General features: G+C 59.3%; 1 protein-coding gene across 2 annotated transcripts in view; it reads left to right on the top strand.

Annotated features, from left to right (window-relative positions):
- The window catches only part of SCUBE1 (signal peptide, CUB domain and EGF like domain containing 1), a 147,508-nt gene that overhangs the window by 91,396 nt on the left and 37,903 nt on the right, over window positions 1-18,209 (top strand). For both annotated transcript variants that reach the window (XM_054470024.2, XM_063662988.1), the window contains one exon: window positions 11,819-11,935. In XM_054470024.2, coding sequence (XP_054325999.2) covers window positions 11,819-11,935 — 117 coding nt within the window. The remainder of the gene's footprint in view (window positions 1-11,818; window positions 11,936-18,209) is intronic.

Genomic DNA, 18,209 nt, shown 5'->3' with positions numbered 1-18,209 from the left:
AGATGATGACATGGGGGCACAGAAAGGCAGCTGGGAACTCCTCTCCCCACACCCCTGAGGCTGCTCCTGCCTGGCTGCCTGAACTGCTCCACCTTGTCCGATATGGGCCCAACCTTCTCTGCCTCGTCTCTGGATCTGGCCAGGAGTGGGTGCTTGGCAATGCTTACGGAGGTCAGAGCAAAGAGGAACACTGCCCAAGAAGCAGTGCCTGGCCTGAGGGGACCTTGGGTTCCAGCAGGGACAGGACCCCCTGAGCCTTGCCTGTCCCTCCGTACCATTACAGCCATCTTCGTGAGTGTTCCCCAGGCCGGTGCCAGACAGAGCCTGGGAGCAGTCGCAGCATCTGTGACTCCCTTGATCAGCAGACACTACCTGGGCATCTCCCAGGAGACAGGGCCCTAGACCTGCAGGAGCCCCCAGGCGTCCAGAGGAGAGGGAAAAGCTTCAGTCATGGAGCGAGGCCTGGGTACCAGTTCTGTCCACTCCGTGGAAGCTTTGCTTTCTCAGGCGAGTTTTTTTAACTTCCCTCAGCCTGTTTCCTCGGCTGTAAAATGGCGATTGTGATAGTGTGTACTTCCTATCGATTTGAGGATGAAACGAGCGACTAAGTGGCAGGTGCTTAGCATGGCACCAGGCACGTAGGAAGCACTCACTGTGCGTCAGCTGTGTGACGCAGTTGGGGCACTGAGGTGCAAAGCACCAGAAAGGGAAGCCGCCAGGTACGGATCTGCAGGTGAGCAGGCAGGGCCGGGTGGAGTCCCAGGCTTCCCCTGGCTTTTCCCCGCCCTTCTGCCCCTAGACCTGTCTCCCCAGCCATCCCGCCATCTCTGTCCTGCCCACCCCCAGCCAAGCCCTCTGCGCCGCATGACTGCACTCAGGGACCACTGTCCTGCTGGCAGGGGGAGAAGGGAGGAGCTTTCCCACTGCAGCTCATGGGGCTACAGCCTCACCCCTCTGAGCCCCGGGTTTCCCGACCCCCAAATGGCCATGACCTGCTTCACCCTGCCAGGCTCAAAGGAGCTGGAAGTGAGAGAAAGGATGGAAGGGCCCAGCACACAGGCCAGAGCTTGGTAAGGGGCTGCTCATCCTGAGAAAAGCAGGCAGAGAGGCTGCAGAACTGGGAGGCCAGGGAAGACCAAGGAGAGTGGAGGCCGCTGTGGAAATGGTGGCTGACACTTAGGGGGCACACACTGTGTCCCACACTGTCCCCAGCCTCATTTACACAGCCACCCTGAGCAGCATGGCCAATGTCACTTCTCATCTGGACATATGCATTCCTGCTTCTCCCCCTAGTTCCCCTCCACCCTAGCTCCCCTCCACCCTGCCTGCACCTCCTCTTCTGCAGCGACCATCTCCAGGGTCTTGGGTGTCCCTGATTTCACCAATCTATGTCCCAACCCCCACCCCGCACATTCACCCACTCCTGGAAGCCACCCTCTGCCTGTTCCTCTGGCCCTGCATGCTGAGCCTTTCCTGGACTCCCTGCCTCCAGGGGTCACACCCTCATCTCTCTACCCAGGTGCCATCTTGGGTGGTTCTACCTGGCAAAGGTTGCCTTTTGCTTGTCCAAACCTCACTGGACCTTCCTCCTCTCCCCTGTCCCACCACTCACCCTTCCTCCACCAGCACCCCCTGACTGGGGGCAGAAGCTAGGTCTTTGCCAGCTTGGTGCCCCCCCCTCAGGGCACAGCACAGGGCCTTTCCCAGAGCAGGAACGTGGGTGAGGCTAGTTGGCTCAGCACTTGAATGAAGGCTTCCTGGAGGAGGTGCCGGGGGATGGATGGGGCCTCAGTACCCAGGCAGGCAGGTATCCAGCTCAGAGAGAGGGCAGGCCCCGGAGCCTGGACGTGCTTGGAAGTGGAAAGGGACTCAGGCAGGTCTGAGTGCTGGTGAGGGAAGTGATGACATGGGGCAGCTCCCCAGGCCCAGTGCTCAGCAGATGGCCTGGCTGAAGGAAAGCAGGGGCAAGCCCCTCTCAAGTCGTGGACTCCCTGCCCACTGAGCTCCAGGGACTGGGCTCCTGTTAGAGAAGGATCAGGTGGTCAGGCTACACCTCAGTCACTGGACTGGCTCCAAATATGGCTGGTGTCTGGTCAGCTGGGGCCCCCAGCCGGGTTGAGTCCTGGGCCCTGCCTTCAATTGAGTCCCTCACTGTCTCACACGCACAGCTGGGGCTTGTAGGGGGAGGTAGGTGATGGCGACTCAGCTGTGCCGAGGGCTGGAGTGTGGGTGGAGTCGCAGTGCCAGGCAGGGCTTAGTAGAGAAAAGACGAGGGCTCAGGGCATTGCCCGGCCCAGATGGGAGGCTGAAGCCTAGAGGGGATGTGGCCCACCCAAGGCCACCTTGTGTGTTCAGCCCTGACACTCTTGGGTGGCCCTACCCCTTGCCCCCCAGCTTCCCTCCCACTGTACTCCATCCCAATGGAGATGGGGCACACTTGGCCCCCATCTGCTCCTTTTGGTCCTCAACTCTCATCTAATGTTTAAACATCCAAGACCACATCTCACTGCCTCCCTGTTTCCTCTCCCCTGAATTCTGGCCCAGCCTCCCTGTCTCCCAGTCCCACCAGCTGTGAGGCCACGGCCAGAGCCCTCTTTGGCACAAATCTGAATGGGCTCCAGCCCTGCCTTAATCCTCCCCTAGGTTTCTTGGCCACTGGTCTAAGTGGGCCCCAAAGCCCCAAAGCCCTTCAAGATGCAACCTCAGTGCCCTCTGTGACCTCCTGACATTTTTGCTAATCCAGTCCTGACCCCCCTGGCCCTGCAGGCCGACATGGTAATACCGATGTCCACTGGAGCTGTAATAGAAGGTGCCCGAGAACAGGGCACCCTCTTCACCTGCATTCTCAAGAGGAGCCCAAGTGTAAAAACAGGCCCGACCGGGCCCCTCTGCCACCCTGCCCGCTGGCTCCCTCTCACCCCACCTACCTGGGGGGCGACGGCCTGCTCCTCCTGCTGGCCCTCCCCATCCAAGCCACACTTGCCTCTCTCTAGCTGGATCCAGCTAAGGGCAGGCCAGGTGGTGGCTGCAGGCCAAGGTTAGCCCTGACTTGACTGAGGAGTAGCAGGCAGCTCCCAGCAGCTCCCAGCAGCTCCCAGCAGCTCCCAGCTTCCTGAGGCGAGATTTCCCGGTCTGACCCAAGGACGGTGGGTAGTTTCAAGTTGCTCAGCCAGGCTGTATCATTGCTCTAAGGACTGTGGATTTGTTCTTAGAGCAGAGAAATCCGTGGTTGGAGCTTCACTCCAGTCAAGCACACGGTGATTCCTTTCTGGTTATCCTGAGCCAGATTCTAGAGTCAGACCCGGGTTCTGTCCTGGCTTCCCCAGTCACTAGCTCCGCCAGCACCCCAGGGCCAGCTCACATCTGAGCTTCAGTTTCTCATTTACAGAGATGGTTTCTAGTCTCTGGAGAAGCTTAGCTGAGGCACTAGACAGGCTGCACCTGGCCCTGTGTGTGGCCCGTAGCAGGTGCTCAGCCACTTTCCATCCTTTCCTTCTTCGCCATCATCAGCCATGAGCATGTCACTAGGGCACTCTGGAATGCCAGGGTGGAACAAAAGCTTGACGGCAAGTCCCAGACAGTGAGACAAGAAGCCCGGAGCCGGCCTGGCCTTGGTCAGGTCATATTGGTGGGCTGACGGGAGCCCTAAAGACCCAGCAGGATTAATAGCGCCTGGTGCCTATAACCCGGACCCCTCCAGGAGGCCTGCACAGCTCCCAGGCTGAAGCTCGGGAGAGGGACAGGGAGAGAGCATAGACACAGGCTCCAGGTGCCAGCTACTCCCTGCCCCACCCCCATCCCCACGAAGTCACACGGTGGGAGGGTGGCAGTGGGGAGCGTACCACTGCTGGAGGCCCACCTGGAAGCAGAGGTTTGTGCTCAGGCACTGGGCACTGCCTCCTTCTGCCCCAGGTTGTTGTTTAATCTGTCCTCAGCCACATCTCCGGGCAGCCCACAGAAACCTGGAGCAAGGCTTCCCTCTGTTGAGCAGCCTCCAGGCTGGGCTGTTTGTATAACCAGACGTGTTCAATGTTCCTGGCAACCTGCAAGGTTTAGTGTTACAGATAAGGAAACTGAAGCTCAGAGAGGTGAAAGCAGCTCGTCCAGTTCCCTCTACCCCACACCCCTCCCCCTCCAGGGGCAGGCAGGTGATAGCTCTGCCTCCCCAGGCTTTGCACAGGGCCTGGCATGAGCATGCTCAGTGAGTGTGAGCTGCTGTGGATCAGATCCCCAAGCCTCCCTGGGCACACACAGCTGGAGGGACCGCCTGGTACACAGGAAGAGCACTGGCCCAGCTGCTTCCCAGCTTCATGCCCTCACCAGCTCCTTCCCCTTGCCACATCTCAATCCCCCAAGCCTCCTGGGGCACAGCTGTGATGCCTCTTGTGGGTGGGCCCCAGGGATCCCACCCACAGGGGAGCCCCCTTGTCTGCCCTAAGCACCCTTCGCTGAGGATCCAGGGTACAGGCAGGACGTGAAGGAGGCAGGGCAGGGGGAGACTGGCCGCTGGAGGCCCTGCTCCTGCCACCTGCTTTAATACGAAACCTCCCTGTCCTCCATGGGGCACTCGGGACCCCTCAAACCAAGTGAGGAGACCTCTCCCGAGGTCGGCTTGTCTTGCTTCTGGGTGGGCATCTTCTATATACCTGGTGCCACCAACCCTCAGGCCTCCCTGCAGCCCCCACACCACAGTCCTGCAGGGCACCGTCCCTCCATCCCAGTGGCTTCTGCTTTCTGAGCAGGTGTAGGAACCCCCACCCACCCACTAGTCACGAGAGAAGGTGGCTTACCACACTCCTAGCGCATCCTGGAATTGGGGCCCCGCCTGCTGCCTTGGAAGACAGTGCCACTGACAATAATTTGCCTCGCAAATTGTTCCCCAAGCAGCGCGGTTCTCAGGTAGACAGAGGCCCTGAGGATGGTGCAGGCGTGTGGGCCTTTTATTTCAGCAGGGCCGGGCGGGCTAAAGTCAACAGAGGGCCAAAATGGGCCTCAGAGTCATGGGGCTGTGTGCTAAAAAGGCAGAGTCCAGGAGACCCCGGGCTGCCTCAGAGGCCTGGGTGGCCCTTGGGGATCACGGGCGTTGGAGCCCCGCAGCCTTAGACGCAAGCAGTGCTGGCTCTGGAAGAGCCTGCCGGGGCCTCCTGTCCCACGTTCTCCTTGAGAGCTGCTTCCTTGTCAGGGCTGCAGCCCTGGCCTCCGCAGTCGCCCTGCATCCAGCCACACTGAGCCCCACCCCACCCGCGCCACCACCTGCATGCGCTGTCACCAGCGTGTCCCCAGGCAGCCCTGGGGCAGACCCAGCCGCCACCCCCTCAGCAGACAGGTCTCAGGATGACCATTTGCCCAGCGGAGGTAGAGGCAGGCAGGGAGGCGTGGTCAGGACCAGGCGTGGCCCTCTGCTGAGGGGGTCAAGTCCCCTCCACCACCCCCTGCTGACTGTCAGAGGCGCCAGGGAGGCCACATTCGTGGTGCCCAGCACAGCGCTGGCCGTAAGCCTGTTGCACAACACTACTGACGGGCCACAGGGCCTCCCCAGAGTTCAGAGGGCCCCTTGGGAGACAGGCCAGCCAGGGAGACCAGGGCCACTGCATCAGGGGCTTGCCAGGGAGCATGGCGTGGCTTTTATCCCAAAGCGATGGGAGCCATGGAGGGTTCAGCAGCCAGCTGTGGGAAGATGGTCAGAGGTCAGAGGTCCCCAGATCTGCCGGAAGGGCCGGCCAATCCCTCTTCACCGCAGCTTCGGTTGATTCTAGGGACAGAAGGGCAGGTGGGCCAGCCCTGATTGAGGGATCAGCAGGTTCTGGCGAGGACCCCGGGCTGCCCCCATCATCAGAGTAGGCCACTGAGGGGCAGGGTGGAGGAAGGGATGGCAGGGCCTTTGTGGGACGCTGGGCCCACACCAGACCCACCGGATCAGAGCCTCTGCCCTGGTGAAAAGCCTGTCCCTTCTGTCCACCACACGGTGACTGAGACTGTCCTTTAAGGACCTTGTCCCAGACCTGGGGCAGCATAAGCAGGCAGTGCCAACCCAAAGGCCAGCAGTGGCTGCGGCTGTTCCCAGGCATCCTTCTGTCCTCGCCCCTGCTTCCCTCTGTCAGAGCGATGTTCAGGCACAACACAGGCGGGAAACCCAGGGCCTAGAGAGGGGAGGGTCCTTTGCCCACAGTCCCCCCGTGTGCTGGCACTGAGCCTGGCACCCACGCCCACCTCCCATTGTGCACCACAGAGCACCCTTGTGCCCTGCACAGTGCAGCACCGCACTGCCTCCTCCACCAGGGGCACGTTCGCCCTTCAGTCCTGCCCACCTCATGTCCCAGCTCACTCTCCCTTCCAGATCCAACAGAGGGTAGGGTCCCAGTCTCCTGGCTTGGTTCTGTTTCTCATGGGGCCTCCAGAGTCCCTGCTCATTAATCTAGTCATTGAGCACAACTCACTAGGCACCTCCACTGTGCTGGTCACCTTGACGCTGCCCTGCCTGAAGAGCGTGTGGTCAGTGGGAGAGGCCTCCGCACACACAGACAGTGCTGCCCTATGGAGCACAATCCCAGGGCAAGGCTCGGGACAGCTTTTGGGGAGGCAGGTGGGGCCTGCTGTGTCCTGAGGAGTTGGTTATTCAAGGCCAAGGGGGACGCCCTGTAGAACCCTGAGGAACTGTGCTAGGGTGTGGCGGGGCATGGGCTGGGAGGTGGGCAGTGTGAGAGGAAGGCGCAGACCCAGGAGAGAAAGGCAAGGTCTGGGCCTTATTTCGTGCCCCCCGCCACTCCATAAGCTGTTGACACCTGGGGCATGTCACATTCATCTCTGTAGCTCCCCTCTCCCGGCCACCTAGCACCGTGAAATTGACCCGCCTGTGAAGACCAGGGGCTGTGTCCAAGGCGCATCCTAGCAGGGCAGAGAAGTTCAGATAACAATCATTGAATGAGATAGCAACTGCCTGTGGGTGCTGAGTCTCCATAGGCAGAGCTTCCAAGAATGGCACCAACAGTGAGAGTGTGGACCCAGTCGCAGAGCGGCTTCCAAAGCACGGTCGCATCCACTGTTCTGCCTGGGCCTTGCAAGAACTGTGTGGTAAATATGATCATCTCCATGCTACACATCCAGAAGCTGACTTTGAGAAGCCAAGGGACTTGCCCGTGGTCTCACAGCCGGCATGTGGAACCCTGTCATTCTGCCTCCATAGCGCCTGTCCCTTCTGCCCACCACACGGTGACTGAGACTGTCCTTTAAGGACCTTGTCCCAGACCCGGGGCAGCGTAAGCAGGCAGTGCCAACCCAAAGCTCAGCAGCGGCTGCAGCTGTTCCCAGGCATCCTTCTGTCCTCGCCCCTGCTTCCCTCTGTCAGAGCACTGGCAGGCTGCATGCAGGGTCCAGTGGAGCGCCCGGCCTCCCCTGCAGGGCCCGGCCCAAAGCAGGAGCTCCCCAGAGAGAGACCAAAGGCCAGACCTTTTAACTTGTCTGAGATTTTCCCCACACGCTTTCGAGCCCCAGCCAGCCCTGTGCCTGGCTTCCCTCCTCCTTGGCCACCCTGGCCCTACAGGGTGAGCGCTCTCCCCACCAGCTGGAGGAGGAAGCCGGGGCACCAGGGGGTGCAGACCTCACGGTGAGGATCCCATCAAAGCCCTGATTCTCTGGCCTTGTCCGGCTTACTCATCAGCTTGGAGTGTTGCAACCCAGGGTTCAAATACTGGCTCCTCCCAATAGCTGTGTGACCTGAACACGGCCAGCTTCTAGGGTGTGCGGCATGTGCGGTGGCCCAGGACCCCGCCCTTAGAAGGGCCCACGATTGGTTTCGTGTTCTGTCTCTTGTCTTGAAATTCTTAGCAATTTTTGAACAAGGCCATTCCATTTTTATTTTGCACTGGGTTCCACAAATGATGTAGCCATTCCTGCCTGGACAGGCAATGTAACTTCTCCATGCCTCCAGGGCCTGTCTGCTTTGGCACTTCTGTGTGCCCCGTGGGGCTGCTGTGAGGCCTGCTGAGGTTCATGGATGACAGGTGCCTTGTCCACTACAAAGGGCTTTATTGTTCCGTGATCTCTCCAGGTGGAGAGAGAAAGCCTCTAGACAAGAGCTCTGTAGCTCCTGGACGAAGCTCCTGGAGGCTGCGCTGCGTCCTCCTCCGCTTCCCAGTCCCAGGCGCCTGAGCCGCCCTCCACAAGTGTGTTTCGGAGTGGGGGAGATTCCTCATGAGGCCATAGTGTCAGCCCCTGGGAGGCGGCAGAGGCCGGGATGGGACCCAGAGAAGGCCCCTGGGTGAGGAGGAGGAAGGCCCAGAGCCCACGCCCAACCTCCCCACCGGGCAGAGATGCCACTGTCACAGCCTCTGGGCCCCGTTTGCCGCTTGTATTTGGAGGGGCCCCGTGGTAAAGGCGGCCTGGCCTGCTTTCTTAGTCTCTGAGACAGCCGTGGCCTAATACCAGGTCTGGGTGGCCTCTGGTCCTGAGGAACAGGAGAAGTGAGGCTGTTTTTTGAGGCTCTCAGAGATGGGGGAGCTGGAGCGATGGCCAGGCTAGTTGCCATGGAAGGCAGGGGCCTCCTCAGCAGCAGCACCGGAGCCTCTGCTTGGAGACTCCCAGGGACGCAGCGCTCGGCCCCACCAGGCCCTCCTGTCCTGTCATTGTAGTCTTCAGTCCCCAGCCCTCACTTCAGCCCAAAGGACCTAGGTCAGTTTCATTGTTGCTCCCTCTACCCATCTTGCATTTATAGTGAACCTCTAAAAACCTCACAATATGGCTGAGGTGGGCACCGCAGAAATGGCCATCCCTGTGCTGTAGAGGAGGGATGGAGGCCCAGGCAAGAGGCTGCAGCCTGCCCCAGGCCCCGAAGCGGAAAGAGGTGAGGGCGGGCCCAAGGCCAGACTGCTCCCTCCACTTGACCCTCCCTGCCTGCACAGGGCCTGGCAGAGAACGTCCCGGGGACTGCTGGCTCCCAGCGCTCTTATGTGAGCCTGACATGGGCACGTTTCTCTGGCTGCCCAGGATGAGGCAGTGGTCTGGAGGAGGGACCATGGGAGGCAGTGACAGTCACAGGAGGACAGCAGTGGCCTGGCCACAGTAAGAGCAGGGGCTAGGGCTGGGAAGTGCTGGGGAAGCAGCAAGCCCAGGCCCTGGGTCCCAGGGAGAGAGGAGGGGGCTCCTCGTCTTCGGCTTGGGGCAGGTAGGGATAGCATTCCTGCAGACAGGGAGCACTGGAGGAGGAGCTGCTAGAGGAGGATGATGAAGAGTCCAGTGGCACATGCTTGGTGGTAGGGCCCTGGAGCTGCCAGGTGGGTCACTGTCCGCAAGGAGCCAAGGGGGTTAGACTCTGATGGAGCAGGTCCCCTCCAGCTCTGCCATTGAGGCTGCACAGCCTTGGGCCGAGTTCCTGATGCTCGGTACCGGATCCTCTTCAGGGAAGAGAAGGGCACAGGAGCCAGGAGGCTGGGAACATGAGAGTGGGAGGTGGAGCAGGGCCCGGCCTTGGTGACCACGTGGCCCCTGCTGTGGAGCCGGGTGGTCAGCACCCAAGAACAGGCCCTAAGGGACTAAGAGCCCCTTGTTCAAAGCCTGATGTTTACATACCAGCCATAGACTGAGGCAACTCGGGAACTCAAGCTGCCTCGTCCAGAGAGCGGGTGACCTTTCAGGTGGAGCTTCCAAGTCCCATTAGGGATTTCAGGGAAGAGAAGAGCCTCCAGGATTCTTGAAGTCTGTTTGGCCGGGTCCGTTTCTCAGGGTCACTGCCCCTAGCGCCTGCACCACACCTCACCTCCCCCTCTGCAGAGACCCAGTGCCCTCAGCCCTGAGTTTTCAGCGCCTGTCTCCCCCACCCTCTGCACCCTGCCACGCTCCCCCACCTCTCCAAGGCCTGAGCCTTAATTACCTCCACCTGGAAAACAGGCACATTCTCTGCCCGCCTCTCCAGAGGGGCTCTCTCACAGGAAAATCTGAGAGGGCAGGAGGGGGGCCCATTGGCTCCTGGATTCGGGGGTGGGAGGCAGGAGGGGAGCCCATTGGCTCCTGGATTGGGCGTGGGAGGCAGGAGTTCCCTCTCTGGTTGTCAGCCCAGGGAGGAAACTAACAAGCCAGGCGCTTGTAAGCGGGTTGATTTGACCCTAACCTCCTCCCTGGAAGAGAAGGCTCGTCCTTATTTCCAGGTGTGAGTGCGGAGGTGCAGCCCCAAGGGGTGGCTGCCTGGGTGGCTCCGTGAGTGACAGCCAGCACTCATTCCCTGGCCTGCCCACCTCCACTGTCCCAGTAGATGGCCCAGAGGGCATAAGCCGGCCAAGTGCCAGTCATACCACCTGCATGAGCCTAAGGGAGGATGACACCTTCCCTCCGTGTCTGGGGTATCAGGGAGGCTCCTTGCGGAGGTGGGCTCTGAGCCAAGCCTTGAAGGATGAATAGGAGGGAGGCCTCCAAGCCCTGGGACCAGCACACTGCCGTGGCAGGAGGTGGGAGGGCAAAAGACTGGTTCATAGAAACCACCCATGCCCAGCTGAGGTCCAGGATTTGAGGAGACACACAGAGGCCGAGCCAGGAAGAGTGTCAGGGTCAAGACCACCCACCTTCCACTGGCAGCCGCAGCTCATCCTACGGCGGTGAGGGCTCAGCCATGACCATGAGGAGGGCGCCCCCCACTGCAGCCCTGCAGAATCTCAGATGCACACTCGCACACACACACAGAGGGGAACATGAGGTTTCCCTCTCCCCCTGCACACCCCTACAAGGTGAAGTTCAAAGGAAAGGCACCATGCATTTCATTTAATTAGCATCAGGGAGTCCTGACAGCTGAGGGTATATATTCATTGACTCCCCCCAGCCTGCAGAAATGCAGACCCCACAGCACAGGAACAGAGTAAACCCATTAGGGAGACTCTTGACGGAGAAGGCACACCAGGGCCAGGAGTCCAGGTGATGCCAAGGCGAAGGCAGGCAGGGGGATCCAGGTTGTAAGAGATGGGCGCCCATTGGCTTTCCGCCTCCCAGCAGCAAGGCAAAGAGGGACGCCCATGCAGCCACAGTTTCCACAAGATAAAAGCCTGCCAGATGCTCAGGAAGAAACCCAGGTGGCAGAGACCCAAGGGCTGGACCAGCCCCCAGCATCCTGGTGTGCCAGCTCTGCCAGCCCCTCCTCCAGGCCTGAGGGGGATCACTCACGGCATGACGGCTTCAATGACCTCGGTTATGCCCTGAGCCACTCTAGCCCCTTTGAATTTTGGAGAAAAAAAAAAAAGCACTAGACAAGCTTCAAGTGGACAAAAACCAGATGCCTTTGGCATGTCACTCAGTGAGAACAGATGTTGGGCTGAAAGCCTCATCAAGGTGATGGATGGTGTGCGAGCCCTTGGAACCTACCCCTCGGCTCCCTGGCCAGGGCCACAAGCCAGTCCATACTGAGATGCATTTGGGGGCTCCAGTCACCTCCAAGTAACCTCTAGCCTGGACTTGGAGTCTGAGTCCAGGCAGGTCAAAGTTTTAGGAAACCAGCCTCGGGCAGTTAAATACAGCCAGTCCAGTCTGGCCCCAGATAGTAGTTTTGACCCTGTTGGCAGCAGCCTCTGTATAAGCACAGCCCTGTGCAGTCTGCAGACAGTGTACTCATCCCTCACCACATGCAACCCCACAGGAATGGTGTCATTCCCCCATTTCACAGATGGGGAGCTTGAGGCTCAAAGAGGCAGCACAGCTTCTCTAGAGTCCCACAGCCAGAGAGTATATCAGAGCCAGAGCTTGAACCCAGATCTCCTGTCTCATAGAAGATCTTTCCACGGAAGGGGAAAGCCAGTGGCTTCTGTCCAAGGTGCCTGAGGTCTCTGTCTCTTTCCCTCCCCAGAGACGTGTGCAGTCAATAACGGAGGCTGTGACCGGACGTGCAAGGACACAGCCACTGGCGTGCGATGCAGCTGCCCCGTTGGATTCACACTGCAGCCGGATGGGAAGACATGCAAAGGTCAGCATGTGGAGCTGTGTGGGTGCCCCTGCCTGTCCTGGCCTGGCCAAGAGCCTCCGTGTGTTTGCATAGCCGGTCCCAGGGCTGGGCTGAACGGGGGCCACGTGTGGCTGTGGGAAAGGACACGTGGCAATCATTTGCTTTGCTGTTGAAGAGGCTAGGAAGAGGGAGGGCTGGCCAGCAGCAGGGTCCCCAGCAGAGTTCGAGAGAACACAGGTCCCACAGCACATCGGCAGGTTCCTGGGCCAAAAAGGCACTGATGTCAGAGAATTTGGCTGCACACTGGGTTAAACAGTTAAGCCAGCATCTCTACTGTGGGACTTCCTGGGCCCTCAGTGATAGTGTGGCTTCCCAAGGCGCGTAGAATGTGGCGCATTTCCGAACCCCTTGACCTTTGGTTGCAGTGGGTCTTGCAGAGCTGGTGAGGACAGTGTGGTGTACGGCCATCTGGGACACACAGGTCTACTCATGCCAGGAAAAATAAGGACAGTGTGTCACTACTGGGGGGGGGGCGAGGCTAGGGGGATCCTATCTGAAAAGATAAGTACTCAGGACTTCAGCTTGCCATCGGAAAATGAGGAGTCAGGAAGACCTGAGAGTGACAGTGGTTCAAGGAAGGAGGGACAGGGCTGGGCTGCCGGTGGCTGGCAGTGAGGGAAGGCAGAGGTGTATCCTCCCACTTGTCCCCTGAGTCACCCCACAAAGACTTACTGAGTACCTTCTGGGTCGAGGGGACCCTCAGGCAACAGGAAGCCCAGGGAGCTGGGAGAGGAGAGCTGAGTGGGCTCTCGAGACAGCCCTGCAGATGAGGAGTTCCAGCTACCCCCAAAGGACAGACGGAGCCCCAAGAAGCTGTGGGCCCTGGGGCAGGGTGTTAGGCCTGAGTGCCGGAGCCCTCTGTGCAGAAGGGTGAGGGGCAGCGCTCAGTGCCCCCAGCATCGCTCCAGACCACCCTCCAAATGCCCCCACCCCAGCGCTGGGCAGTACCCCCACACTTTGCCAGGAAGGGAGAGCCCAGAGAGCAGGGCGTGGAGGGGAGAGGAACTGGAACTTCCAAAGTCCCGTCGGGGAAAATATTGAAAGTGGAGGTTAGGGTGACTTAAAATAGCTTGAGGTGGACTTTTTTTAAGCCTGTAAAATTAAATATATTTTTGTACAGTGTATGACTTCTTCCTTGCCAACTTGCTGGGAAGAACCGAGTGATTATTGACAGAAATAACAGTGCTTCCGCCTGTTTATTTGAAAATAAGGCCCTTCTGTGGCCGCCGCTCAGCCTGTTAATAGCCTTGGTGCGTTCCTGGCAGGCAAGTGGGCAGGTGGGTGGCATCTGAGTCCTCGCCACATGACTCAGTGCCAGGAGTGACTGGCCGAGGAAGCCCAAGGTCTGCGCAGATCTGGGCATCTTCACAGCCCAGCGATGGCACAGCCTGCCAGCATTTGCCTTCGGAGGGCCAGAGGGGCAGGCAGAGCTTAATTCCTCGGGCAAGGCTGGGGCTGCTGGAATGGGGTCTGGAGGCCAGGAGCCACCCTGTCTGGGCCAGAAAGGGGCCTGGTGCAGGGCAGGCATGTGGCCCAAGAGGGGGCTACTGGGATTGGGGCTCCCACTGCTGCCCCTAACCATCCCTCGGTAGCCCAAGGGACACTCGTTTCCTCCCGCTCTGGTTCTGGCTCTGGGGGTAGGGTGGCGCTCAGGAGTGATGTCCACAGCTCCAAGGCAACCCCCCAAGCCCCCCACGCAACCACATTTCCTTTGCTCTTCAAACGGTCAGGGCACTTTCACCAGGCTGCCCCACTCGGCCCTTTGGCCAAACCTCCTCCATGGACGCCCAGCCCTGGGCCTGTGGCTGCACTCAGAGCTCTTAGGGCCCTGGCTCCCACTGGCCAAGGTCAGAGATCATCTCACTCACTCACGGAACAGGTATGTTTTCTGGGCTCCTATTGTATGCGGGTTCCAGTGAGACAGGATGAATAAAAGACACGGCTCCTGCCTGTAGGGGCCCTCTACTGAGTGCAGAAGACAGGGTTTCATTTTTAAAATCACTAAGATAATTGAATATTACAGGCTGCTTGGTGTGGGATAGAGAAGTTCAGTATGGCAGGAGGTTGGGGGAGGCCGCGGAGGGCTGAGGGGAAGAGGCATTTATCAGGCAATGATGGGGGCAGGGGAGGCATTTTCAGCACTGTGACTGTTGCCAGAGGCCTGTGGGTTCAAGGACCTGGGACTGGGAAGGATGCAAAGGAGGCGGGCCAGATGGCGCAAGGCCCAGCACTACCCTACAAGCTTGGCCAGGTCCCAGTCAGCACTGGGCAGGGGAGGCTCACGCCCAGGTTTTCATTTTGAACTGACCCTGGCCACAGTGGGGTCACAGTAGGGTCTGGAAGAGCAGCCAGGCACAGCTGCTGTCACTCAGGCTCATGGCAGTGCCAAGGCAGGACTGGCAGCAGACATAGAGAAGGCAGAGACTAGACATGTCCATAGATGCCCACATTTCAGCACCAAGGGACTGGCTAGAACTGCCCACAGGACCACCTCAGGGAGCCTGAGAAACCAGACGGTGGCCTCCAGCCCCAGGGTTGGTGTCGTTGGTGTGTTCCCAGCCCTGCCTGGAGAGGCACAGGCAGGAGGATTCCCAACAAATTGAAGACCCTGGCCCCAGGGTTTGGTTCCTCGGTCAGGTGCACACCCTGATCTTGGCAGGGTCTGGGGAGGATCTCAAAGGAGGGAGTTCAAAGGCTCCATGTTTTCTGAAAGCCAAAATGTCAATGTTAAGCAAGAGGAGTGGCTGGAGAACAAAGGTCACAGCGGGCTTGGACAACCCAGGGCTGCAAACCCCGGGCAGGTGGGGGTCACGTGGGCAGTAGAGGCAGGGCTGGGAAAGTTGGGAGGTTTTGTCTAAATGTCGGGGACGAGGGGGGCCTGGAAGATGTGCCTAAGCCCTCGTCTCAAGGGCTCCCTGCTGGGTACCATGCCCGTTTGGTGTTGGGAGGCGGTTATCTTGCTAATCGGTCCCTCCAAGAGGAAGGGGGTTCTGGGCCTCAAGAATAAGGATGCAGGACTGCTGCTTGCAGTTGGCAAGTGAGGAGTCGGGAGGGTGGAAAAGTGACTGTAGCTGAAGGAAGCAGGGAAGGGCTGGGCTGCCGGTGGCTGGCAGCGAGAGAAAGCAGACGTGTACCTTCCCTTCCTCCGTGGGAGCCTGCATTTCCCTCAGGGACACCGGCCCCTCTTCCCAGCATCTCCAGAACAATCTGGGAGAACCCCCCACCTACCGCCTGTTTCCTCTCCTCCCTCTGCAGTGCTCTGGGCCAGGCAGGCCACAGCCAGGGCTTTTACCTGACTGGGAGCAATGGTGGCCCTCGAGTGACCGCCACCTGGCCAGCCCCGCCCAGCAGCTGGCCCTCCCTGCTGGGCACTCCAGGATGATGCCAGCCCATGGCCCTGTGCCCTCCCTCTGCTCCCACCCAAAAGCCCTCCCCTCCATGGTCCCCCACGTGAGATGGGCAGGAGAGAGCCAGAGCCAGTGTCCTGTGCATCCCTATAGCTCACCCCATAGCCCTGCCCCCGTGCACACGCACTCAAGCTCCAACCCTGGGTGATGCACCCAAATAGTCCACTCAGTGGCCCAAGACCCCACCCTTCCCTCAGCCCTCAGACCCGCTCCATTGTCTGGAATCACCCTGACCCATTCCTTCATTCGGTGAGCGTTCCTAGACACTCACCCTGGGCCCTGGGGCACCAGACAGGAACAGCCACCCCCAAGTCTGTGTCCCAAGGCCCTCTCATGCCCCCAAAAACAGGTCCCATGAAGAGGGAGCTACTGGCTCTGGAAAAACACTGGGAAAGGCTTTCTGGAAGGGCCGTTTTTCCCAGGGCTGGGGTCAGCAGGGGAGAGGGGGGCTGTGGCTGTACTTGGTGCGGTCGCTGGAGTCCAGGCTGCCAGGGCAGGAGCCAAGCAGGCTGGAGAGAGGAGGCAAGGCAGCCTGGCCGGGCTGGAAGGGAAGCGCTGGGAGCCTCTGCAGAGGGAGGGCCCACATCCTAGCAGACTCAGGAGCCTCAGAATGCTGGCCAGCAGGCAGGGACTCGGCCAGATTTGTGTGTGGAAGGTGGTGCTGGCTGCCTGGTTGGGGGCGGTGGAGTGGGAACCGAGGAAGGAGCGGAAGGGCAGAGAGGTGCAGAAGCTGCACCCCAGGGGCCATGAGCCCAGCACCCCCTTCACTATATCCTGAGGTAGTGTGAGGAGGGGGCTTCCCTCCATCCCGACCCCCAGGCAGCCAGCTACACCAGCCTGGGCCTCAGGCAAACATGCCTCCCTCTGCCTGTCTGGTTGCTATGACAGCCCATTAGCAGACAGACCCAGATGGGGCAGGGGATGGGGCTGGGGGTTCTGGAAGGCCTGGGACTCCACTGAGGAGGCAGGAGTGGTGAGAATGATCACGCGCTGCCCCTGTCTGCTTAGCAGCCTCAGCTCATTTCAGTTTGCTAAGGATGCTGGGAGAGGCGATGCTAGCAGAGGCACCATTTAGCAGCCCGGTTTGCAGATGGGACCCTAAGGCTCAGAGAGGTGCCTTTCCCTGCCCAACATCACACAGCCAACTGAGGCAGAGCCAAGATGGGCCTCTGTTCTTCTACCTGAGACTTCTATCTAGAAATTCCCCATCTGCCTATAATCCCGGGGCTGGGGGGGAGGGAATGATAGAGATTCCTAAGCCTCCGCCCTGGACCAGCACAGCTGGGCTTCGTATCTCTCTTGGTGGCTGCAGGGCCAGCATGATGTGCTGCAGCAGGGCCAGCATGATGTGCTGCAGCAGGCCTGTCTCTGGGTTCGGACGGTGCTGGCTGAGACCCGGCTCCTGCGTGTAGTGCTGTGACCTCATCTGTAAAATGGGAGCCCTGCTGTCTGGGTTATTTTGAAGGTCACATGAGATGATACCAGAAAGTACATGCCATGTCCCTCCCCGAGGCTCCCAGAGAGCCATATGGGCATCTCAGCCCCGCACTCCTCTAACATTCTTGACCAGAGATTTGACCTCTAATAGCCTGGTTTTGTCATCGTTGGGGGATGTTCCCTGGGAACACTGCTTTAGGACTTTGGGCAGGTATCGAGTCCAGCCTGTTTGGTTTGAAGAAAAAAAAGTGAGAGTGACATGGGCCGACCTGAGGTCAGAGTAGCAGTGCCAGGAACAAGTTGCCTCTACTGGGCTCAGTGCCATCTGTAAAGTGGGGGCAGGCTTACCTTCCACACAGAGCGGTGCCAGTGACACTGGACAGGGCCCTCAGATACCTGGCTCAGCAACCATGCCCAGGACGGGCTCTGCAGATGCTGGAATCTGCATCTGGCAGGTCTGCTGAGACGTGGCCGGTGACCAACAGGAGCTGCTCTTCCCATTGTCCTCCCTGGAAGGGCCTCTTCCACTGCCTCCTTTTTGCTTCTCCAAGTCAGGGTGAGACCACCGTCCTGAAAGCCAGCACTGATTATTATTATTATTATAATTATTATTATTATTATTATTATTTGAGATGGAGTTTTACTCTTGTTGCACAGGCTGGAGTGCAGTGGCACGATCTTGGCTCACCGCAACCTCCACCTCCTGGGTTCAAGCAATTCTCCTGCCTCAGCTTCCCGGGTAGCTGGGATTACAGGCATGTGCCACCACACCCAGCTAATTTTGTATTTTTAGTAGAGATGGGATTTCTCCATGTTGGTCAGGCTGCTCTCGAACTCCCAACCTCAGGTGATCCGCCTGCCTCAGCCTTCTAAAGTGCTGGGATTACAGGCGTGAGCCACCGTGCCCGGCCAGCACTGATTATTTTTTTAAGCCACCCTGCAGTGTAGAAATAAAACCTCTTATTTTTGTTACTCATTGCTGGAGAGAGTCTGGAGGGGGTGGCCAGCATGGGGGCCTGGAGGTCGGGACCCAAGAGGAATTTGGGAGTAGCTGAGACTGTGTCCCTTGGAGAAGAGGCCCCTTGGGGACAGGGACCCTCTAATGGCACAGAATGCTAGGCTGGCCCAGAGCCTAAGGGCAAAGCCCAGATGGGCCCGATAAGGAGGCAGGAGCATGGGGGCTCACAGGGGTCAGGGCTGTGTTTAGGGTGAGGAAGACATCTGTGAGGCATCGGCCAGCAGGCCATGCTGGGAGGGAGAAAGTTCCCTGTCCCTGGAGGTGTGCAAGCAGAGGCTGACTGGCAGAGTTGCTCAGGATGACATCATTTATTACACGGGATTGGGCCAGGCAACCTTCGGAGCATACTACAACTCATTCACTGTTAAGCAAA

Source organism: Pongo pygmaeus, chromosome 23 (assembly GCF_028885625.2).
Source record: "Pongo pygmaeus isolate AG05252 chromosome 23, NHGRI_mPonPyg2-v2.0_pri, whole genome shotgun sequence".
Lineage (NCBI taxonomy): Eukaryota > Metazoa > Chordata > Mammalia > Primates > Hominidae > Pongo > Pongo pygmaeus.
Note: the sequence above shows the minus strand (reverse complement) of the source record. Positions and strands in the feature narration are given on the sequence as shown.